At 34.1% G+C, this 26,668-nt stretch overlaps 1 protein-coding gene across 3 annotated transcripts in view; it reads left to right on the forward strand.

Moving 5' to 3' along the window:
- The window catches only part of KCTD1 (potassium channel tetramerization domain containing 1), a 244,298-nt gene that overhangs the window by 208,608 nt on the left and 9,022 nt on the right, over positions 1-26,668 (forward strand). For all 3 annotated transcript variants that reach the window (XM_031946494.1, XM_031946495.1, XM_003759988.4), the window contains exon 3: positions 18,543-18,687. In XM_031946494.1, the coding sequence (XP_031802354.1) occupies positions 18,543-18,687 (145 nt within the window). The remainder of the gene's footprint in view (positions 1-18,542; positions 18,688-26,668) is intronic.

Here is a 26,668-nt window from a genome sequence, read left to right on the forward strand (position 1 = left end):
AAGACTGTCCTTCTTTTATGGACACTAGTGTGTATTATTTTGTATTATAGTTACTTGCATTTGTATCACTATCATCTGCCCAGGCCATTAAGCCAAATGACAGGACCTACTTCTTCTCTGAACCTAAGAACCGTCGCACTATCTAGCCCATTATTGTAGTAGTAACCTTTTTTTGAATTGAAGTTGATTTGATATTGATGTCCTTTGTAAATAATTAAATTTTTCCTCATTATAGATTTTTAAAATTATTTTCAAATAGAATTAAAATACACATACATCTAGAGGCTTGAAATGAGTGTTGTTTTTAAGAGACTGAGAGGACTGCAATGGCAGGAAATAATGATGGAACAATCCATTAATCCATTAATGTATTAAATGCGTTCTGGTTGAAGTGTAACTGAGGTTTGGTCCTAGACTATTAAAATATGCCATGTCTATCTTTCAGTTTAATGTATTATCACCATTTAGATAATGCACTAAAATGTCATTACTTTTCATCAGAAATTCAGACTTTATAATGTATCAATATATAAATTATCAGTGTTCTTCTAAAAGATTGTTATCATTAAGCCTGAAGATACAGAAAGGTAACATTTCTCATCTCTTCTCCAAGTATCTTATACTGAAGTACCTGATCAATTCTTAGCAAATGTGCCCTAAATGGCCCTTGTAGGACCAAGAGGTAATCAGGGCAAGTCACTTAATCTTCTGGCCTCAGTAGAATGGGAACATGGAGATCAAATGAGTATAGTAAGTACTTACCATACTTTAAGTGTCTATGAAAATGTGAATTATTATTATATTATACTATTAATAGACTTTATGCATCTAGACTAAAATATTCCCAACCTCACCTAGAAGTTCTGATATCCATACAAAACGGCTTTGAAATCTAGCAGTTTCTTTTGCAGAAGAAAAATTACATTTTTCTATTCCCCCAATCCCATTGGCTGTTAACTGAGTTGTCTGAATTTAATCAAGATGACATGCTGATAGAACAGAGACCCTTGTCATTCGATCATGGTTTCCTGCTACTACATAAAGGCCATGTATCAGTTTGCTTAGTAACGACCTTGCTACTTATCTTCTTTTGTGGTAATGATTATTTTTACTCTTGTGTAACTCTTTTTATTGTGTTTCCCCCATGCAGAAGATAAATTATAGCTGTGCAAAACAGTTAACCACCAGCTTTAAACAGTAGCAAATATTTCTGAGCTTGGAGGGCTTCCTTTTCCCTGAGAGGTGCATTGGAGCTCGCCCGTACATGTCTTCATGATCCAAGCTGAATGAGTTCCAGAACTCCTACCCAGTCTCATTAGGCTTTCCTGGGTCTCTTCTACCCATCTGAACATTGATTTCTTTTTAAGAGTTTATAAAGCCCTGAGGGCCTTGCACAAGCTTACATAAAAAATGGAAACTCTTCTAGTCCAAAAGGGCTGGGAACAGTCAATACAACGGAGAAAAATGATCTTTTCAGTGTGTCCCACTAAATCCTTTATCTTGAGGGCTCTGGGTTTGATGCTTCATCGAAACATCATCTTGACGATGTAGTGCAGGTAGCATTTCGTGAAAACTGTTATGACACATTAGAACAGAAGAGAATAAAAATTGTCATTCATATCAGCAAAATCCTGAAATCAAATTAAAGGTAGAGTAGGAAAGGGGGAAGGGGAAAATAAGCATTAATATTAACACCTACAGTGTACCAGGTACTGTGCTAAGGGCTTTACAAATAGCTCATTTAATTCTCACAGCAGGAGTAGGTATAGGTACTGTTATTTCCATTTTACGGTTGGAAAAATTGAGGCAAACAGGTTAAAAAATGCCCAGTATCACACAAATCCTAGGAGCCTGAGGCTAGATTTGAAGTCAGATCTTCCCAACTCCTGTCCCAACACCAATCAACTTAGTCATCTGAGCTGCTGGTAGGTTAGCACAAATCCTAACAAACATGCATTGAGGTGGTGGTGATATATCTAACAGTTTAGAAACTATTTACCTTTCAGAGATTATAGGTAGTAGTTCATATAAGCAGTATCATCAGTCTTAATAGCTGACAGACAACATCCATCTCAGCAATTCTGATTGCACACAGTGCAAGTATTAATATCCACATTTCACAGAAGAAGAAATCGAGACCCAGAGACGGAAAATGATATACCTGGAATTCCACAGATAGGAAGTGACAAGATAAGGATCTGAGTCCAATGTTCCCAGTCCAACACCTTTTCCTCTTTCTGTTCTTTGTCTAGATCATGTCTTTGTATTTGAAAAATAACATTCTTGATTATAGCCTAGTTTTTATCTCCTGGGTTTCCAGAAGAAAGGAACAATTTTCTGATTGTGGTAGTATTGCATACAAAACATATCAAATGATTATCTTCATGAGGTAATCTGAAGCAGTAGCAATAAATATTGCCTCCAAGGTTCTCTTGAAGGGATAAGAAAAGGAAGAGGTTCTTTTTTAATTAGAGTAGGGAAAAGGAGGGTAGATTGTTTGGTTAAACAGGGTGTAACTGTTGAAGTAGATTTGGGTAGGACATTGTTGTTTGAGAGATTTATTTATTAAGTACTCCCATATCCTTACAGACCAATTTAATTTTTCTGGATAAATCCTTAAACTTCCTACACAAGACAATAAGGCATAGTGGGGTGTGTTCTCTTGCTTTAGACACTTCCACAGTGGTTGCATTGTTGAATCCAAAGCAGCCAAAGGCAGAATGCTGTCAACGTTTTTCTTTCATAATTTCCCAATAACACATACCTTGGAGGGTTGTCCTTGAATCATAAGACTTGATTTCAGCTTCATATTTTTCATTTATCATTTTCATTTCATTTAGCGTCTAATTGATCTTGCCACGTATGCACTAAATCTAAAATTGCTCAGAATACATGCATTCTGAGAGCATGGTTCTCATGCTGCCATTTTGATTCAATGATGCAAGAGGTATTCTTTTAGCAAACTAAGCATTAAGGTGGGGCAGTGAAAGAGTTAGATGGCTTTATGTATTTTAGAAGGTTTTTTTTCTCTACATTTATATGCTTTTGAAATACTTATAAATATAACTCTTGTCCAATTCTAGCTTACTTCAGTTCTTTTAAGGAGGTGCATAACTCAGTAGTCCTGAGGCAAGAACTCCTCCTTTCTGCTTTGTCATCCTAGAGTCTTGTTTCAATCTATGTTTGTGGGAGTTTATGAATCACTTGGCGGTTCCTTCAACCCCAGAGCTTTTGTTCACATTTAACAATGGGAAAATGAAAAAGAAGTATTACTATTTGCCTAGCCTTTTGAAACTTTTAAATCCTTGAATGGTTTCTAGGATATGTGTCTTTAAGAGGTGAAGGGGAGGAGCTAATCATTAGTAAAATAGGTGTCTTTTCTATTTGGAGATATTTCCATATGTCTGCTGCAGGCTTTCAAAAACATTTCAAACTTTTACCTTGTCCCAGGTAAAATGTTTTAATTTTTTGTTTATATGTATGGGTGTATACATATACATATGTGTATACTTTTACATCTGACGGTTAACTCATGAGAGTAAATTTTTAAAAGAGCCATTGAAAGCCACTACTTTGCTGGCATTGTTACAAAGGAAAGAATTGTTTTTTTGCAAAGAGAAACAGCTGGCTTGGCTAGAACTTTCAATAATACTTTATCCTGACTAGACTTTTTATCTTTTTTTTCTGTTAAAAAAAAAGGTAAAATTACAAGCAGGAGACTTCCCACAATGTCATAGCTTTAATATGATTGGTTTCTAATTAGAATAGCTCCTATAAAGAATTCTGATAGTCCGGACCAGTTTAGAAACAAAGGAGGCCAGTTTGTAAACAGGATTTTACAGTGTTAAAATATGCTACTTTTTTTCATTTCCCAGGTATCAATACAATAATTTAAAGGTTTTTTTAAGTGATATTTTGGAAAGTTTTTATTTTCCTCATATTCCCTAGGTAAGAAAGCAGAAACTATTTATATTTTTGAGTCAGATCTATAGCTGATTCTGCTGTTTCCTCTATTCAACAAAATTGTTTTGTGGATCTAAATTTCTGCATCTTCTTGAATATGCAACTTGGGTTGCTTTTAATAATTAATTGCTTTTTTGTAGCATTCTATTTATATACACACACTCAAATTCAGTTTGTTTCTTTTCTGTGCTTAAGACATTACTGCAAGCAACAATTTTAATATTTGGATCTGATTCGCTAATACTCTATGTAGAAGTTCTTAATATAAAGACTTAAAATTTATTCTACTTCATTTAGTTTCATATTTATTATTCTCTTACATTCATGTTCGTTGGTTTAGATTAGAACAATTAAGAAACAGGCAGACCAAAATCTGCTAACACTGAGGAGGTACTAATTTGATTAATATTTTTTCTCATGAACAGCTCTGATGTTCTAGCAGAAGCATCAGTTGTTCAGTATTTGCCTTAAAAGGCTTCACAGAGTTTTGTGCTTTGTTTTTTTGTTTGTTTGTTTGTTTTGTTTTTATATTTAATTTCACCAGAGATAAGTAATCCTCACATATTTTTCATTAATATTCAGATGGATATAAAAAGGAATGACAATTTGATTTTCAAAAAAACAATCCATATCAACTTGGCTAGAGAGCAAGGCTTGAAGTTTAGTAATTCTCTTCATGACACTATCCATTAGGGTTTTCTTGGCAGTGATACTGGGATGCTCAACATTTCCTTCCCCAGGAGATTAAGGCTATTGGAAGTTGGTGACTTGCCCAGGATCACACAATAAGTAAGTGTCTGTAGACCAATTTAAACTGGGGTCTCCCTGACTCCAATCCCAGTGTTCTATCCATTGAACCACACTGTATGATGTCCTGGGCAAGAGCCTTAATTAACCTTTTGGTGCTCTTGGCAACTCTCCTCAGATTATAATTTGTTAAGGAAGTGCCAAACTGAGTTGAAAGAATTTCCTCCCCTGAGAGTTCCCTATACCTGGAAATCACAGCTCCAGCTCCATCCCTATCTTTTCATTGTCTGATTTTGTTCTAAAACTTTCCCATGCATTATAGACTATGGAAAATTGCTGAAGGGAAACAGTTATTTCAGATTTGTTCAGTTCTTTTTGGCTTTCAGTTTAATTGACAGTTTAAGATCCCCCAGTAGCTGGAGCCTAGACTTGGAGTCAGAAAGACCTAAATTCAAATCCAGACTCAGACACTAGTCATGTGACCCTGGGCAAATGACAACCTTGCTTGCCTCAGTTTCTTCATCTGTAAAATGAAGGAAAGAGTAAGCTGCTCTAATATCTTTGCCAGGAAAACCCCAACTGAGCTTACAAAAAGTCAGATATGACTGAACACCATATTATTTAAAATGCTTATTCATTTTTAACCTTCATTTAAAAAAAAAATTGAGTTCCAGATTCTCTCCCTTCCTCTCACACTTTCCCCCACCTATTGAGAGAGCAAAGGACAAAGCACTAAAAATAGAGAAATAGATCATTTTAATTTGCATGGAATGATGTCTCAACTGTTTTTAATGCTCAAGTTTAAATGGAAAATAAGATAGTGCTGCTATCAAGATGTGATCTTGTATGATGCTACCTTTTTAGGTCACAAACTAATCCAGAATGCTCATCTTTATTTTTCCCATGCGCTAGTATTCAGATGTGTGAAAAGAAATCACATTGTAGAGATGTTGGAGTTTTAAAAAATAGAGGTGTGGATTGAAACAGACTGTTCATTCACATTTAAGATCTGAAGAATAGGATCACTTCAACATTTTCTGCAAGCTTTTATTAGATAAGCAACTTTTGTGTGCACAGAGATTTTTGTGTGTTAGTCTAGGACTTTAATCATAGTAACATTGTCTGCATTTTTTAAACATTCAGATTTGTTTGTTGAAATAAACTCTCTAAGCCCTTTTAAGACTCCTTTTCTGTGTGTGTGTGTGAAGAAGTGAGTTAATAGAAAATCACCTTGATTCTTTGTTCTTTTAAAAATTTTCTTTATTACAGTTATGGATGTCTGGGAATGAAGGGGGTAGAAAATACAGGAGGAAATATAAGTAACAAAAACAAAAAAATCATAGAGATCTATAATTTTTTTTAAAAATCAGCTGAATTCTTGTAGGAGACTTTTTCTTTTGAACTCTTTATCCAGGTGGTAATGGAAACATGAATGAATCAACAAATCCGTGATTGTAAAAGCACTTGCTATGTGCCAAGCACACTTTGTATTTTAAAAAGAGGAAGAGGAGGAGGAGGAGAAGAAAGAAGGAGGGCAATCTCTATCCTGAAAAAGCTTAGTTGCTTATAGGGAGACAACATAGACAGAGTGGGGTGGTGGCCAGGGTGGAACACTTTGGTCTGCAAAGTTTACAATGATGGTGAGGGGACCATAGAAAAATAGATTGACAATCCTCATTAAGAAACACAGGCAGAGTTTATTTGGTCACAGTTCATGGTTCCTAAACTGGAGGGGGAGGGGAAGAATACAAGAGCAGCAGCAAGGCAGTTGCCAAGGCTTTGGAAGAGTTGACCCAAGAAGGAATGAAACAAAGTATCGCAGTGGGAGCTTTCCTGAAAGCCTCTAGAAGAGGCTGCTACCAGTCGAGATGAAAAGCCGGACATTCCATGGCAAAGAAATAATAGAGTGAATCTAAAAATGGAATGTACCATTCATCAGAGTCCAATGACCTGCACCCCGAGGGTAGGTCAGGACTTGGGAAAGCACCATAATGAGAGCACTAGTCTGTATTTTTGAGAAGTCAATGAAATTTCTTGAAAATTAAGAAAAAGGGAAATTTTATCTCCACTTTTAAAAATAGTATAATTCCACTATAAATTGACATTTGAGAAAAATAAGTAACAAGTTTACAAATATATAAAATGCTAATGAGTATCTAACATTGCCTGGCAAACATGCTAGACCAATTTATTTTTTTCTGTGACAGAAATGTTGGCCATAGAGTCAAAGAAGGAAGTAATATGTACACTGATTTTTATTTCAGTGAGACTTTCGCTTTTACTCTACATAGTATTCCTATTCATAAACAAGAAAATTATGAAAATTCACGATTAATAGGATGTTGATAGGATGAACAACAGACTCCAAGGTAATTGTAAATAGTTTGTTTGATGTCATTTTGAGATGGCATAAAAAGGTATCTCACAGGAACCAGTCCTAAGGCCCATTGTTGATGATATGGCTGAAGAGATCAAGAATTGAGACCAAACAGGGAGATCATAAAAGTTTTCTATTCAGAAATCCAAGAATAAAATTCAAAATGTACTTCAGAAGTAGAGTGTAACTCACTGTGGACAATAGAGAAAGATTACGGACTAGAGAGAAAAAAAAAAACTTTCTAACAAATCTAGGAGAGAAACACTGACTAGAAACACACTTAACAATAAAAGACTCGGGATTACACACTATTGCAAGCTATTTGGGTTTTTTTTTTTTTAATTTCATGAAAGCAAAATAGAAAAAAATACGACATATAAGAACAAGGAGCTAATCTTTCTCTAATATACCATATGAGTCAAATTGTATCCAGTTAGGCCAATATTTTTTTTTTAATTTTTTGTTGCTATTTCTTGAATTTTTTATATCATAAAAAAATTGTTCCCAGTCTCCTTTCCCCTTTCCTCAGCCACCTCACATAGTAAATGCTATTTTTTAAACAAAAAAGGGTGGAAAGGAAGCAAATTTTTTTCTTTTTCATACACATTTTACTCATCTTTTTTTTCCCCATAATTTCCTTCACTACCACTCCCCATTCCTGAAAGCCATCTGATAATAATATAATATAATATAATATAATATAATATAATATAATATAATATAATATAATATAATATAATAATGAAAGCCACCAAATAAAAGAAAATGAAGGGGAAAAAAATCAGTATAACTGATCAATCCATTTTTCGGTTGTTTGTTGAGGCAGTTGGGTTTAAGTGACTTGCCCAGAGTCACACAGAGGAAGTGGTAAGTGTCTGAGGTCAAATTTGAACTCAGGTCCTCCTGATGTCAGGATTGATCTTGATCAATATATTTTTTAAAGTTTGAAAATATGGGCAATATAGCACACTTGTAGGACCAACCATTTTTTAAGAGGGGTAAGGTGGGGACATCTCATATCTGTGTTTTGGAACCATTTTGGTTCTTTGCAATTTTGTAAATTTTGGATTTTTTAATGATTTATATTTGTTGTCATTGTGTATTGTTTTCTTAACTCTGCTTATCTCATTCTACATCCATTTATTTTTCCATGTTTCAATTTATTCTATTTTTTCCTATTATTTCCATACCTCTTTTCCTTATTAATCATATTTTTCTTATGGAACAGTAATATTCCATATATTATTGATAGTTTGGCCATTCTCTAGTTGATACATGTTTTTTTCCAAAAAAAAAATAAATATTGCTATAAATATTTTGTCCATATATTATTGATAGTTTGGCCATTCTCTAGTTGATATATATTTTTTTTTCCAAAAAAAATATTGCTATAAATATTTTGGTGTGTACATAGGGACATTTTCATTAGCAATGGTCTCCTTGGAGTATAAAACTAGTGCTATAATCCTTGGGTCAAGGATATGAATATTTTAGTCTCCTTATTTGCATAATTCCAAACTGTTTTCCAAAATCATTATGCTGATTCACAGCTTTACCAATAATGCAGTAGTGTGCCTATCTTCCAGTAAGCTTCAGCATTGACTATTCCCAGTTTTTGTCACCTTTGACAATTTGCAAAGTATAAAATAAGACCTCAAAATTGATTGCATTTTTTTAATTATTAGTGAATTGAAGCATTTCCCCCTCCCCCCCATGATTGTTAATAGTTTACATTTCTTCTTTTGGGAACCATTTATAAATCTTTATGGAGGAATTTACTTATGGGGGAATGGTATTCGTTATTTTATATATCTCTTAATTGCTTATATCTTGGATATCAAACCTTTACCTTACAGAGTTCATTACAAAGATTTTTTTTTTCCCATTTGACTGCTTACCTTATCATAAGTACAATATCAGTATCTGAGTTCACATTCAGACCCAGATACTTACTAGCTGTGTGACTCCAGGCAAATCGCTTAACCTCTTTTCTTCATTCAGTTTCCTCAGCTTTAAAACAGAGATAATCCTAGCACCTAACATTTCAGGGTTGTTGTGTTAATAAAAATAAAATGATATTTCTAAATCATTTTACAAATCTTAAAGGCCATTATTGATGTCCAGATATTTTATGCATTTTGAAGTTAGTTGGAATGAAAGTTTTTTTTTTCTATTAATGCCTCGTGGATTTTGTTATATCATAGAGAAATGCTATTAATTTGGGGAAGTTTATTTTGTAACCTGTGAATTTGCTGAAGCTATTGTCTCAGTTGGTATCTTTGCTGATTCCTAAGATTTTCTAAATAAACTATCATATCCTCAGAAATAGTAAAAGTTTTATCTCCTCTTTACATATCTTTATGCTTTTAATTTCATTTTCTTGTATTATTGCTGTGTGAGCATTTCCAGAATCATATCAAATGATACAGGTGAGAGTAAGCAATCTTGCTTTACTCCTTAATTTATTGAGAAAGTTTCCAGTATGCTTATATGCCATAAGATGCTTGCTTTTGATTCTAGATGGATAATTTTTATGATAATAAAAAAGTCTATGTAGGGAGTTTTAGCATAAGTGAGTTTTGTGTTTTGTCAAAGACTTTTTCTGAATCTACTGAGATAATCAAGTGGTTTTAAATGTTTTTATTTATTTATTTATTGCTGAGGCAATTGAGGCTAAGTGACTTGCCCAGGGTCACACAGCTAGGAAGTGTTAAGTGTCTGAGATCAGATTTTAACTGAGGTCCTCCTGACTTCAGAGCTGGTGCTCTATCCACTTGACACCTGGCTGCCCCTTTATTTTTAATATAGGAAAGTGGGACCAGGGTGGGAGGGGGTGGGGGGGGCAGTCATCAAAATCATTTGATATTGACTAAGAAATAGAGTTGTTGATCAGTGGGATAGGTTACATTCATAAGACACAATGGTCAATGACTATTGTAATCTAGTGTTTGATAAACCCCAAAACCCCAGCTTCTGGGATAAAAATTCACTATTTGGCAAAAATTGCTGGGAAACTTGGAAATTAGCATGGCAAAAACTAGGCCTTGACTCATACTTAACACCCTATACCAAGATAAGGTCGAAATGAGTTAATGATTTAGACATAAAGAATGATCATATTAGAACAAAGGATAATCTACCTCTCAGATCTGTAGAGAAGGAATTTGTAGCCAAAGAAGAATTGGACTATATTATGGAATGCAAAATGGATAATTTTGATTATATTAAGTTTAAAAGTTTTATACAAACAAAACCAATGCAGACAAGATTAGAAGGAAAGCAATGAACTGGGAAAAAAAAATTTTACATCCAAGGGTTCTCATAAAGGCCAAATTTCTAAAATATGTAGAGAATTGACTCAAATTTGTAAGAATTCAAGCCATTCTCCAATTGATAAATGGTCAAAAGATAGGAATAGAATTTTCAGATGAAGAAACTGAAATCATTTCTAGTCATATGAAAAGATGCTCTAAATCCCTATTGTTCAAAAACTGAAAATTAAGATAAATCTGAGGTACTACTATACACTGTCAGATTGACTAAGATGACAAGAAAAGATATTGATGTTTGGAGTTGTGAACTGGTTCAACTCTTCTGGAGAACAATTTGTTACTCTGCCCAAAGGGGTATTAAACTGTGCATTCCCTTTGATCCAGCAGTGTTACTACTGGGCTTATATCCCAAAGAGATCTTAAAGAAGGGAAAGGGATCTGTATGTGCAAGAATGTTTGTGCCAGTTCTCTTTGTAGTGGCCAGAAACTAGAAACTGAATGGATGCCCATAAGCTGGTGAATAGCTGAATAAATTGTGGTATATGAATGTTATGGAATATTATTGTTCGGTAAGAAATGACCAGCAGGATGATTTCAGAAAGGCCTGGAGAGACTTACATGAACTGATGCTAAGTGGAATGAGCAGAACCAGGAGATTATCGTACACAGCAACAGCAAGATCATATGATGATCAATTCTAATGAATGTGACTCTTTCCAACAATGAAATGATTCAGGCCAGTTCTAATCATCTTGCGATGGAGAGAGTCATCTGCACCCAGAGAGAGGACTGTGGGGACTAAATGTGAATCACAATAGTATTTTCACTTTTTGTTGTTATTGTTGTTTTGCTTGCATTTTGTTTTCTTTCTCATTTTTTCCCTTTTTGATCTGATTTTTCTTGTGCAGCATGATAAGTATAGAAATATGTATAGAAGAATTGCACATGTTTAACATATATTAGATTACTTGCCATCTAGGGGAGGGAGTGGGGGGGAAGGGAGAGAGAAAATTTGGAACACAAGGTTTTGCAAGAATGAATGTTGAAAATTATCTATGCATGTTTTGAAAACAAAAAGTTTTAATAAAAAGGGCTTATCAAAAAGAAAAAATTGAATTGATATTAATATTAATCTGTAGTTCTCTTATATTTTATCCTTCCTGATTTAGGTACTAGAACTATATTAGTCTCATAAAAAGAATCTAGTAGAGTTCTTTCTCAGTTTTTGAGAATAATTTGTGTATTCTGGTTGCTAATTTTTCTTTCAAAGTTTGACAGAATTCTCCTGTGGATCTATTAGAACTAGGGAGCTTCTTCTCCACCCCCCTTTGATAATCCCTTCACAACTTGTTCTACTTCTTTTTCTAGGATTAATTTATTTAAGATCTCTATGTGGTTTTTTTTTTTTTTTTTTTTTTTTTTTTTGTTTTTTTTTTGGTGGTTTGAGTACTTTATCTGGTCAACACATTTTTAAAAGGAAAGAAGAAACAGAAAGAGGATCAGGGAAATACATAGCCCAGAAACAAAAAAATGAAAAGTAACTTCTGAAAGCTGAGAAAAGAGACAAGTAAAGGTTGACAGTGTTTAAGCATATGAAAGGTCTTTATAAAAAGGATGCTACTGAGTGGATTTTTCCATGTTTCCATGGGACCAAACAAGAAAACGTAGATTATGTTTCAGCAAAAAGATTTCGCTTGGAAACAGTGAAATTGGCTGACAATAGTGGCTTTGCAGTCTTTGTCTATAGAAAGCATTAAGAGACTAAACAGCCACTTGCTCTGAAAGTTTTATTTTAGACATTCATCTGCCTAAAGCTAAGGGGCAATACCAGATGTTCTCATGTGCTCTCAAGATTTCTTCTAACTTCAGTATTCTGTGACAGACGTTTTAGATATATAAATAAAAGCTATAAGCAAAATAAAGTATTATTTCCTTTTCAGAAGTTTTATTTGCTTATATTAGAAATACTCTTACATTCTAATTTTACTACAGGTAAAAAAATATTCTTATAATGAAGATGATTAGAAAGAAGCTATTTCCACATGCTGTTCTGATAGCCTGTAGCAACAGTGTTTGATTGATCCATTTATAAATTCTTTATAAAGAATAACTCATTGCAATAAATATTCTCTCTGGTGTCTACAGATATAAACTAATGATTCTATATAAGAAAAATTCTATTCTTTCTAGATCAGAAAGGGAGACGGCACCTGAACTATACCCGAACATTTTTAGTGGTTTTTTTTTTTCCCCAGCTCTGTATTAGAAAATATGCTTCATTTGCATCATGTCAAACATTCCATCCATTCCCACCATAAGTACTCACTCACTTATCCTCCTAGATCAAATTACATCAAAGCAGCAGCTCATCAGGAATCCAGCATCTCCAAAGATTAAAAGGATGTTGCTTCTTTAACTTTCCTTCTTTGGATTCAGTTCATTTTACTTTGTTTATTTGTTTGCATACTTGGAGGCAGCGAGACTTGTTATCAGGAAGACCTAAATATGTTTGGATCTTGCCTCAATTACTTAGATGCCAGACCCTGGGTTGAATGCCTCAATTAACTCTTATCTATAATATGATGATAATAATATGCCTCTCATTATTGTGAAGGTCAAACTTGTAAAGAGCTTTGCAAATCTTAAAGTACTATATAGATGCTAGTTATTATTATTATTATTATTATTATTATTACAATCAATATGTTACCTGGATAAACTTGTGTTTTGAAATTGTTCTGGTATAAAGACTTGAAATATTTCTGAAGGATCCGTGTAGCTGAGCAGCTTAATTCCCCAAACTTCAACCTTAAACTATCAGCTATACATATTTCAGCCATTAATTCTCTAGGAAATTTGCAATTCCTTAATTTATTGCTATTATCATTTTTCTTTTTCATTCATTTCTGAATGATTTTTTCTTTCTCCTTTTCTGTGCTTAATCAAGAAAAATATTGCCAATATTGCATAGGGCTTTCCAAATGCCCATTGTAGGTAAAATTTTGATCTACTTCTACTTAGAAAATATTTCCTCTAGAGCTTTTAATTGCTTCCATTAGCTTTTACAACAAGCTCTATACAGATATCATTATTGGTGTATATATCGTTAATTTATGCAAATAAAATAGATGAACAATTTCAAATTTGGAATTTTAAAGAAAAACACAATGACTAATATTCTTTTTTTTTTTTTCAACTATAATAGTTTTGTGTAATTGTTTTTCAGTGTATGATGATGTTGTTTTAGTTGTTTCAGTGGTGTCCAACTCTTTATGACCCCATTTGGAATTTTTTTGACAAGGATTATTGGAATGGTTTGCCATTTCCTTTTCCAGTTCATTTTATACATGAGGAACTGAAGCTGACAGTTAAGTGATTTGCCCAGGATCACACAGCTAGTACATGTCTGAGGTCAGATTTGAACTCAGAAAGATGTCTTCTCGACTCTGGGCCCTGCACTCTATCCATTGTGTCACCTAGCCTGCCCCATTTTAAACTCGTGGGTTTTTTTTTGTTTTTGTTTTTTCCCAGAGAGCTCATTTCAAAGATGCAGCCTGTTTTCAGAGCAATAACATGGGTCGTGAATAACTAGTAACATGAGTAACAATTAAAGTAACAGTAACTCCATCACTCCATCTCTGGTTGCTTAATAATATAGGGTAACAAGAAAAACAGTGATAAAGAAAAGCCAGAGTTTGTGTAATAAATAAATTCTATTCAATATGTTTATGTATGTCCTGTTATTAAATTACATCAAATCGTATGTAACTAGAATAAAAAATTAAGGAACTTATTAAAAAAAAAAAAACAGCTACTGTAGCTAGAATTCAATTGCAATATCTATAAATCCAATCAAAAGTCTCTTATCTTGGTACCCTAGGTCAGTGTCCAGAGAAGCAACATGTAGAGCAGATAGCTCTTTTGGGTTTCCCTACCTGCTCTCTGATAAAAAGTGAAGAAGTAACAAGAATGAGAAATAGAATACAAGTCTCATGAAGACAGGGACTATTTCATTTTTGGTCTCTATATTTCCAATATCTACTGCAATGTCTGGTACATAGTTGGAGCTTAAAAAGTGCTTCTTTAATAAAAGACAATAAGAATATTAATCACTATTTTGAGTTATAATTTATAGTCACAAATGTCTTTACATTCTTCATTTCTCCTGAACCTCAAACTGTGAAATTCCATTTTACAACAGGATTTTACAAATGAGAAAACAGAGGATCACAAAGTCAAATTATTTGCCTAAAGTCATACAAGTAATAATCAGCAGAGATGGAACCAGAGCCCAGCTCCTCCAACTCTAAGTCCAGTATAATAAAGCACGTTTCCTCTATTTTAAAGCAAGAAAGAAGAAAAGCAATGAAAGGCAAGCAAATAGGATGATACAGATTTATAGTTTTATTTCTAGGTAAGACAGTGTGACAGTATTTTGTCAGAAATACATATTTGTTCAGTGGAATTTGCTTTTAGGCCTGGGAAAAACATCCTGAGTCTAGAGGCATTGTGGTATCTGGACCTGGAGTTAGGAAGTTCACATCTAACCTGAGATACTTATAATCACTTAACTTCCATCTGCCTCAATTTCCTCAGCTGTCAAATAGAAATTAATAAAAGCATCTACTTCACAGAGTTGTAAGAATCAAAACCACTTAGTATGTTTCCTGGCACATATAACATAAGCTTCATGAAGGCAGGGACTGTTTCATTTTTTTTTTCTTTTTACACATAGTAGGCACTGTATAAATCCCTAATCTACTCAAAAGAGAATTTCTTGAGAAAAGGAATCCCAGCAAACTGGCCAAATAAGGTTCTTTCCATTGCACAAGTCCACACTCTTAAGGAGAGTATCTTATATATATTAGTATCTTATATAGAGCGTATACTAGTATTATATATCTATATCTATATAGTATATAGATATAGTATATCTATCTATACTTAAGATATCCTAAGTGTCTTTCTGCTACTCCAGAAACATAAGCCAACTCTGCAAAAGAACAGGGAAGAATACAGATGAATACACACACACACACACACACACACACACACATTATCAGACATTAGAAAGATAAACTACTTCTGCACCCTTAAAGATATTTAACTAAGAAGGCTCTCAATATAATCCCTGGGTTCAACAAATCCAAAAATATCAACTGCATTGTATCATTTTCTCTTTGAATGGTCCTTAGTCATAGTCATTTAGTGAACAGTAAAGATATCCTAAGGTCCCTAAAATCTGTTCAACTTCAGGTGCCCTTCAAGAGCAAGAGCTAAAAAGTTTCTGCCATTTGATTTCTTGTACTTCTCACATGTTTCAATAATTAGAGCCAGCTCAACTTTGTAATTTTATCCATTTAATTGACCTGAAATTCTCCAGTCTATCATTTACTCAAATTGTACTACCCATCCAGAAGACTGAAATATTACCATAGTTTCACTTGTGTAATTTTTGGCAATTTAAGCTGTTTCTTCATTTCCTCAGTTAAGACCCTTCCTGCTTGACAAGTAGCATAACCAGGAAAATGGATTGAGCTTGGTATCTGTAGCCCAAAGATGTGGTTCCAAATCTAGCTTCAGATGGGCATCCCTGTGCCAATCATTTCTCAAAATCTTAGTCTCCTCACCTGGAAAATGGGGATAATACCAGCACCTATATCACAGGGTGATATTGTGAAGAACAAATGAGATGATATTTGTAAAGTGCTTCCCAAACCTTCCTTACTATTAATAAATTTTCTTTTCTCCTGCCCCCTCCCACCACCACGTCATCCCACCCCTGCTTTCCTACCACAGTATCTGGCAGGTAGCAGTATCTTTATTTTATAAAGATTTGTTGAATAAGTGAGTGAGCATTGGTTGAGAATACCAGGTACTATAACCTTTATTTTTATGATCTCTCTTTTTTGATCTAGTATTGCCATTGCTAGCACCATCTTCCTTTCACATTGTTATTTTTCTCCTAAATGTTCTTTGACTCAGTGTTCTTTACTTAGCCCAGTTGGCTGTAACAAGATGCCCCTTCTTCTGTCCTGCCAGGGTGCCTGGAGACTTTCATCTTCTGGCCATCATGCTTTCTATTCATGCCCTTCCTTTCTAGAACTGTTCAGTTATGTTCCCCTAACAAAAGTTTTTTCCACTTTCCCCCTGCCAAAACTGCCACTGATTTACCTTTACCAGGTAAATCTGTCAGCTGGGGACCTTTTATCTGTTTAATTGATCAAATAAAGCCCTAGGATAAGACCCATGTCATCTTCTCCGCCTTTAATAGCACAGAGTACTTTGCTGGCATGAAATAAATAATAAAACTTTTCTTGTTGTGGTTTCTGATCAGACAGGTAAATAGCAAGTCCCTGTGATCAGCTTGTTATCTTTTATTATACTTACTGATTTTGCTTTTCACTTTCAATTCCTGTTATCTCCATCTGTTACTTCCAAATCTTTTTTTCAGCAAAAACAATTGTTCTATAATTTATAATTTCAACCATCCTTTTCATAACATGTGCCATCCATCTACTTTTTCTTTGCTTTTTTTCTCACTTCAATTCTCATGTCAAATTTCATTTATGTCCAATTTGCTAGAAGAGGGGCATTTCCCCCTTGATTTCTTAAATGAAGTTCGAATGATATTGTTCTGTAAAGTAATGTAGTCACAAAAGTTCAAGACAGACAAGTTAACCTTATCACAAAAATTCTTCCTTATTAAGATGAAATGAGATTATATTTGTAAAGTGCTTATCTTAGCACAGTGCCTTGCATATAGTAAGCACTATATAAATGCTTATTCCCTTCCCTGTCCCAATAAATGGGGGTGAGAGGGGGGCAGAGAAGAAGAGAAAAGCAAAATGATCTGTAGCAGTTCCCATCTTGGTATGGATCAGGTTCCTTGAATTCCATTAAAATACTCATGCCTTTAGTACTTGGCATCTCCTGGAGAATTTTTTAATGACTCATTAAATGTTTTCCTGCCATCACCTCTTTGAGCTAGTCAGAAAAAAAGGATGGATCCAAGTTAGTGTTTCAAACCTCGACAAGGTACCTTTATGCCAGAACTTTTTATTTTTCTTCCTTCTTAAAAAAAAAAAAAAAAATGGCTATCTAGATGATAGCCATCAGACACTACTTTGTCCTTAGAGTACACTGGAAGCAAATTTCCTAAAGACAAGAAATTCTTCCTGCATTAACTTTTTAACTAGTCTGCGTTAATTGAGGTTCACTAATCTTGCCTGCCTTTCTTATTCATTTACATAGATTGTTAGGAATATACTCCTACCTATCCATCTATCAAAATCCTTTTCTTTCTTCAAGGTCCAATTTAATTCTTCTGGAGCCTTTTCTGATCCCCCTATACTAAAAGTATTGACTCTTACCTCTTATGACTAATCTTCCTTATGATTTCCTACAACCCCTTTTCTGGATCTCAGTACACCCTCTTTTACATTCTGCTTTGCCTTGTATTGTAGTTATTTGGATATATCTTCTTAAGAATAAGAACTTTATCATTTTTCATCTTTGTGTTCTCTAGTATCTAACAAATATAACAGGCATTTAAATGTTGGGTGAAAATAAATTGTTCATATAGCAATAAAAAAATAATTCAAACAATTCTTCAGCAGGCTCTTTGAAATTGTATTTTCTCCAGTGCTGAAGCAGCACCTTGCCACAAAAGCCATCTGAATGTTCTCTTTAAAAGTGAAAGCTTGCGGCCAGGGTTCTTGCTTCAGAGTGCTATAAAGTTGTCTCCTTAATACAGATCTTCACGACTCTCTTACTATAACTGCTTATATGTCAAGCCAAGCTCTGTGATCACCTGAACTTTTTTTTTTTTTTGGGGGGGGGGGAGGAGAGGGGGAGGTCTGGATTCCTGATTTTACCCACACAGATTTCATTCCTCCCTGATAAGGAAACTCCTTCTACCAATTAGCCTTCCTCCATATCAGTCCCTCCTCTACAACCTGGGTTCTGACATTTGCTTGAGGGTAGCCAGAGATGTAACTGCCTTGTTGAGGGACATGCAGGCACTATGTATTTCAGAGGCAAGACAACTAAGGCTGGTCCCCCATCTGACCTTTCCTCCCTTTTTTAGAATGATTGAAATCTATGGCTTTCAGGCTCGATGGCTGAATGGAATATTGATTGTAATTCTAACCTCTTTGTTCATTCACTCTTTTCCACCACAGAATTGGAAGACTTTTTGATGGCACGGAGCCAATTGTTTTGGACAGTCTGAAACAACATTATTTCATTGACAGAGATGGACAGATGTTCAGATATATACTAAATTTTCTACGAACATCAAAACTACTCATTCCGGATGATTTTAAGGTGAGATTTCTGTATTAAACTACAGATAATAAAGATCTATGATATGTTTTGAAGTGGAAAATTTTTAAATTTCATATTTTTAGTTTATTTAGGAGTAGATTTAATATAAGTGGTAACTATCATTTGGTCCTCACAGAGGGGAAATAGCTACCCTCATTATCATCATTTTGACAGCCAAGGACACTGAGATTCAGGTAAAGTGGCTTACCAGGCTAATGCAACTATTAAGTGTCTAAGTAGGATTTATCTTCCTGCCTCCAAGTCCATCACCAACCACAAAGTTCTGTGTCACCTCCCAACAGTAAATTTAGAACACTTCAGAATTGATAAGAAAGTCTCTAAGCCCCTTGGAGGCAGCCCTGCCTACTTCATTTTTTAACTTTATATCCCCAGAGCAGAGCCCAGCATTTTGCACATACTATGAATTAAATAAATGTTGACTGAATTAAATCAAATGATTAAGTTTGGGGATGACTAAGAGCCATCAGTCCTATGACTTGGACAACTGAATTAGAATTCAGAGATACTCCCACAGGTTGTCAAAAATGAAGCCAAGCTATGTTAAATATAGACCACTACATTTAGGACAGGAAAAGAAAGCACATTAGAACCCCAAAATATTTTTGGTTTTGCATATTCAATATAAGGCAGGCCAGATATAGACTATATCTCAGCAGGTCTGGTTACTGAAATACCAAAGGAGCTTATCACATACTACCTTTCCTGTATGTGAGTCCTTCAGCATGAAGAGCACCATAGTGAGGCTTCCGTACCCAAAACATCACCACAAAGTGATTTCAACTACTGGGGCAATCAGAAAAGATCCTTTGAAGGACATATGGAGATGAGTCTTGATTGCAGGCATAGGAGAGCACTGTACAAAAGCACAAGTGTGGGACCTGGGAACAACAGATAGGGCAGAAAAGTGTGAGGAGGAGTATTATGTAACCAGGCTGAAAAGATAGCCTGGGACCTTACCGTGAAGCTCTCAACATCAAAGAGAAAAGTTTTCATTTTAAGGTGAGATGAGAACCACAAGGGGAGAAGAGAATACAAAGCAAGAAAACTTGGTCAGATGCTACAGAAGGATTCGAAATAAAAAATGAACACTGTGAAATGTAAATCATTGATGACCTTCGGAATGAGTTGCATGGTAGAAGAGGGAGAAGTCAGATTTCAAAGGGTAAAGAAATGAATGAAAGGTGAAAATATGAGTTTAGAGACTTTTTTCTAGGTGTTTATCCATGAAAAAGGGGTGGAATATGCAGTGATAGCTTGAGACCTTTATTTTTAAGGTTGGAGAAATCTGAGTATGTTTGTAGACAAGAAATGCATATGGAGAGATTAAAAATTAAGAGGGAGAAGATGGGCAAAAGATAAAATTCTAGATGTGAGAAGAACTGGGTTCAAGGACACATGTAGAGGCCTTGGTATTGCTCAGAAGAGCCATTTTACCTCCTGATATTGAAGAAGAGGTAGAAAGAATTGAGAGGGAAATGACTAGTTGATGTAAATTTAGCACTAGACTTGTTTATTACTATTTAGAACTCTGTAGACCTAACAAAAATATGGAAAACTTGGTATCTAGTGGCCCATAAGGTAATTTCAGGGAATAAAACAGGTTCTACAAGGAGAGGAAATAAATAGGAATTATGTAGCTTCAACAGAAGGCTGAAAGATACCTTTAGCATTATGAAATTATTTACTGGAAGGTCCTATCTCTTTTTTTTACTCAGAAGTGAATAAGAAAAAGTGAATTTAAGTTACAAAGAAGAATTTAAATTAGATATTGCCTAAGGAGAACTTGCTGATAACAGTTAAGCCCTGGAAAGAAAACATTTTCCCAGAGGAATCTCTCTAACTGGAGATTTTTAGAATCCAGATTATCTATTTAGAAGTAGGACCTCCTCATCCAGATATGAGCCCTATTCTAAGACCTTTCTAGACCATTATTCACTCTTTTTTTGTACAGACATCTTTTAAGTTGGCTTAGAACTTATCTATAGTCTATGTTTTGTTTTATTTTTAAATAACATAAAACCTAATCCTTGAAATAGTTTTCTTCTCAACTATGAGTTAATAGCATTAAATTACAATATATCTTCTGGCTGCTCTCTGGTGCAACAACCTGGAAGAACTACATTCAAATCTTACCTCACATGTTTACTAGCTAGATGAATCTGGACAAGTCACTTAAGCTCTCTATTTCCTCAGCTGTAAAATGGGCATAATAATAGCACTCACCTCCCAGAATCAAATGAGATAACTTATGTATATTGCTATGCATACTTTAAAACACTATAAAAATACTGATGGTGATGATGATGATGATGATGATGTTGTTGTTGTTGTTGTTGAATACTTCCAGAAGGAAATTGAGAATGAGAGAAATTCTAGGCCACTAAACAAAAATAGTTGAGATAGTAATATTTCTTAGATAATCAAGATAATTTTGAGTTCAGAAAAAAAAATCTTATTTTTCGCCCTTCCCTGTTAAACATTGTAAGAAGTACTTTCTCCTTGTCACTCATGGCTCCTGACATTGACAAAGGGACAAGGAATTTGGGGTGTGGAGGGATTATATTATGCTGGTGTGTGGCAAAAAGGGAGGTTTTTTATTACCTACTTTGATTTCCTTATATTTAATACTATAATAATTTATTAAGTGTATTAAATCTGTAAAGTACAATGTCTGTTGTCTATAAATCATCCATTGTCCCTTCATATTTCGTTTCTGTAAAATTTATACCTGAGCCAAATTCCTAATTAGCAATCCGAATAATCTTCAAAGGTACAATTTAAGCAATCACCATTTGTTCTTTTTTTTTAATCATTAAATGTCTTTGGAAAATTTGGAAATGTCTTTGAAGACTATTCATTCCCAAACTTTTCTATATAGATATCTAGAATGTAAATAAATTTCACATTTCCCCCTCTTTTTTCTTAGTATTTTCTACTTAATTTTTTATTCTTTAAGGTCTTAATCCTTCTAAGTACTTGTTTTTGTTTTGGTTTTTTTTGGGGGGGAGGTTTATTTGTTTTGTTTTGTTTTTTCTTTTTTTGTTTTTTGTTTTTGTTTTTTTCCTTTATGAGCCTTACCTTAACTATTATAGAACCAAGACTTCATTTTGAAAAATAATACTCTAGACTAGGAGTTTTCAATCTGAGGTCCATGAAATTTTTTTTTTCTTTAACATTTTGACAACTATATTTCATATATAGTAGGTTTCTTTTGCAATCCAATGAATTTTTTTTTAATGTGTTTACACAGTTATCCTAAGAAAGTATCCAAAAGCTTTAACAGACTATCAAAAGATTACATAACAGAAAAAAAGGTTAAGAAATCTTGTTTTGGGATTAATATATTCTCTGGTCTGCATATTAAAATATCCAGGTGTGAAGTGAACTAAGGTTCAGTGATTACATGTATGTTCAGAATAACATCATAGTCTTTAATTGGATAAAGGAACAGATAGAGACTGTGGTCAAATCAATTAGCATTTGTTAAGCAAATAATATATTCCAAACTCTGTGCCAAGTGCTTGGACTACAAATGCAAGCAGAAAGACAATCTTATATTATTCTAATGAAGACAACACATAAAAAGAAGCTGAAAAAGAGGGTGATAGAAAGGAAGGGTAGGGAGTAGAAGCAGGAAGCAAGGAGGGAAATTACCTGTTCTCTGGAGTGAAACATGAAGAAGAATAAAGACATGGCTGACCTGGATATTTTCCTTAAAATGACAGTTCTGTAATTTATGCAATAATAAATTTGACATTGTAAAGACAAATAACTTTGAAAGACTTTAGAACTTTGATCAACAAAGAACAGGAGTCCAGAAGGCTCTTGAGGAAATGTGCTACCCACCTTCACATAGAGGTGATGTAGAGAATACAAATTGAGGCTTTTTTTTTTGGACATGTTCAATGGGGGAATTTGTTTTACTTGATTATACATATCTGTAATGTGTTTTGTTTTTCTTGCTTTATCTACTTAGGGGAAGGGGGAGGAAGTGAAATCTCAAAATAAAATAAAATTGAATTTAAAAAATTTTAATGGAAATTGTAGAAGTTGGAACTACCCAATTAGTAGAAGGGAACACAGGGACAGAGTACACTTCCAAGTGTGTAAAGTTCAAAGGAGTAGTAAACTTTTAGGGTAAAGATAATAGAAGAATATTTGATTAGCCACAAAAAAACATCTGTTGGAAATCTCCTGATAAGTCAGGCTTTCTAATAAATTGTTTGCTTAATCTCATGGACTATCTCACTTCTCAAAAGTTAGGAGAAACAAGAAGAGGCCCTGCTAAGTCAGACTTAATTTTAATCAGAAAGGAGAAAGAACTAGTCAGTGATGTAATAGGAGCTCGAGCCTTGGAAAGAAGTAGTTGTACCTAGAATTCTGAGGAAACATATTTTCAAAAGTCCAAAGGAATAATGTGTATCATCTCATGACCAAAAAACATGACTCAGTAAAGGAAAGCACTAAAAATGAAATTCTAATAATATAATCACAGATGATCCTCAAGAGGAAGAAGTAGGACAGCCATCTAAAGAAACCAAAGTGGTTATACAGGGAAATTCTCTAATAAAACTCTAATTTGAACAATGTGTTTAGAAAATGGTATGAGTTACTAACCAAGGATAAACATGATAGAGAAGTTTTTAACTATAACTATAATAATGGTGAATGCTAGACTTAATGTCCTGAGGAATGGAGGCCTGGCCTCCAAAGTGTCACAGTTATGAAAAAGAGGTTTTATTTTTACACTCTTCCCAGCAATTTAAATAAACTAAGAAGAGAGAGAAGCCATTGATTTGAGAGACTAGAATAATGTCAACATATGACAGCAGGGTGGAGGGAAACCCATCTGATTCCATCTTCATATTGAAATTTCAGAGCTCACATCTTTACTGACTCCTTCCCCATTGCCTAGAGATGCTATGAGTTCTCTAAGAGCAAATCATGACAAACAACTCATTTTTCTTTTTATTACTCCCTTTTAAAAAAAAATCTGAATAGTATTTTATTTTTCTAATTACATGTAAAGATAGTTTTCAATATTAATTTTTCTAAGATTTTGAGTTCCAGTTTTTTTCTCCCTCCCTCCCTTTTTTCCATCCTCAAAACAGCAAGCAATCTGATATAGGTTATACATATACAATCACTTTAAACATATTTCCATATTATAGACTCATTTCCATGAAAAACTTATCAATAACTGTCAACAAAAAAATCGTGTGTGTGTGTGTGTGTGTGTGTGTGTGTGTGTGTGTATAAAAGGGTAAAATCATCCATAAGACCTTTAACCTTTTTAAAAAAAACAGAACCAAACAAATTTACAAATACTTGATCAATATGATTCCTTGCCAAGCCTCCCCAAAGTGCCACTACTTTTGGCTTGTTTTCCTTCCTTCTTTCTTTCTTGTCTTTTTATGTAATTGTACTGAGAAATGAAAATGTTATAATGGCTAGATTAGAATATTATACCCAAATTCAGTACTCATATTCCATCTCTGTCACTTACTACCTCTCCAACCTCTCTAAACTTCAGAAAGCTCCCAAAGACTCACTTGAGTGACAAGTGAATTGTAGTCTGTATCAGCAGAAGAATTTCCCACAGTGACAAAATCACTTGTCCCTGTAAGCAGTGGTTTTTCTTTGTGCTGGGGCTAAGCAGAGATACAAAGAAAGACTAAAACAGACCCTGCTTCTAAGAAGTTTACATTCTGATGGTGAAAACATATGAAAAACAAAGCATATACAAGAAGGCTAGAGATCAGAGATTGCCTGAACTTATCCCACATGCTGCTATTACTAGGAGACAAAGACCTTTGATATATGCAATTAGTTGTAACATAGAGTTATTATAATCAATGTTGGTCCCTTCTAGATCAACTGATTTCACATATTATCACATACAATTTCCTCCATACTAGCAGTTTAGTGTCATTATTTATGACATCATGATATTCCATTACATTAAAATTTTTTAGACTGTATCTGTTATTTCATTGGTTTAGGGAGAACCTACTGAGAAAACTGTTTCTATAAAACGGGTTCACAACTGTTCTACAACTTAGGGTTTTAGATATGGGCTAAGAGCACTGTCCCCAGGGTCACATTATATATAGTATAGTATGTTTCTTTTTTTATTATTAAAGCTTTTTTGGTAATAAGGGGACATTTTATATCTCTAGAGGCCTACTTGTATAAAATAGAGAAAGAAAAAATCAATGAATTAGGCTTGCAACTAAAAAAGCTAGAAAAAGAGCAAATTTAAAACCCCCAATCAAACACTAAACTTGAAATTCTAAAAATAAAATTAAAAGTAAGAAAACTATTGAATTAATAAATAAAACTAATACTTGGTTCCATGAAAAAACCAACAAAATAGATAAACCCTTGGTAAATTTGATTAGAAAAAGGAAAGAGGAAAATCAAATTATTAGTCTTAAAAATGAAAAGGGAGAACTTGCCACTAATGAAAAGGACATTAGAACAGTTATTAGGAGTTACTTTGCCCAACTTTATGCCAGTAAATTTGATAACATAAATGAAATGGATGAATACCTTCAAAAATATAGGTTGTTCAGATTAACAGGAAGTAAATTGGTTAAATAGTCCCATTTTAGAAAAAGAATAGAAAAAGCTATTAATCAACTCTAAGAAAAAATCCCTAGGACCAGATGGATTACATGTGAATTCTACCAAACATTTAAAGAACAATTAACTCCAATGTTATATAAACTATTTGAAAAATTAAGGTTTGAAGGAGTCCTACCAAATTTCTTTTATGACACAGATATGGTACTGATACCTAAACCAGGTAGGCTGAAAACAGAGAAAGAAAATTATAGACCAATCTCCCTAATGAATATTGATGCTAAAATCTTAAATAAAATATTAGCAAAAAGATTACAGAAAATCATCCCCAGGATAATACACTATGACCAAGTAGGATTTATACCAGGAATGCAGGGCTGGTTCAGTATTAGGAAAATTATTAGCATAATTGACTATATCAAAAACCAAATTAACAAAAACCATATGATCATCTCAATAGATGCAAAAAAAAGCATTTAATAAAATCCATCATCCATTTCTAATAAAAACACTTGAGTAAGCATCATATGTAATGGGGAAAAACTGGAACCCTTCCCAGTAAAATCAGGAATGAAACAAGATTGCCCACTATCACAACTACTATTCAATATTGTATTAGCCATTGTAGGGTTAAAAGATTAGATTTGTTTTGTGTAGCTACAGAAAGGTATGTGAGTCTCCCACATCATTTGAGGCACTGCTTAGAATGCCAGGCTGGAGTCAGGAGGATCTCCTCTCAAAACCAGCCTCAGACACTTGCTATCTGGGCAAGTCACTTAACTCTGTCTGCCTCAGTTACTTCAAACTTAAAATGAGCCTCAAAAGGAAATGCCAAACCACTCCAGTATCTCTGTCAAGAAAACCCCAGATGGGATCACATGGACACAACTAATCAACTAAACAAGACTAGAACTACTAGAACTAAAACTATTGGATAAAAGTTAAAGGAAAAGCAGACTCTGGCCTAAAATGAGAAAGAATTTTTAGCAATTAAGTCTGTCCAGAAATGAAATGGTCTTCCTTGTGTCCTTGCCTCTAAATTCTCCGAGCATTTTGAGTGTTTATGCATTTATCACATTCCATTTTGTTCTCTAATTGTAGATATATGTGTGTGGTACATTACATACATGGAGGGGTGAGGGCGGTACATATATTTTAGATGCTCCATTAGCTTGAAAGCAGGAATCATGTTTTATCTGTCTTTCTAGATATTCAGCATAGTGTATTTGTGTGTGTGTGTGTATGTATGTATTTCACAGAGAGAGAGCTTTAAGTATACTATAGTTTAGGTTCTTATGTTTGTTGAATTTAATTTGGAAGTAATAAGCTTCTCATCAATAAAAATGTTGAAGTAGAGGCTGAATGAACACCTCCT

Source organism: Sarcophilus harrisii, chromosome 1, assembly GCF_902635505.1.
Source record: "Sarcophilus harrisii chromosome 1, mSarHar1.11, whole genome shotgun sequence".
NCBI lineage: Eukaryota > Metazoa > Chordata > Mammalia > Dasyuromorphia > Dasyuridae > Sarcophilus > Sarcophilus harrisii.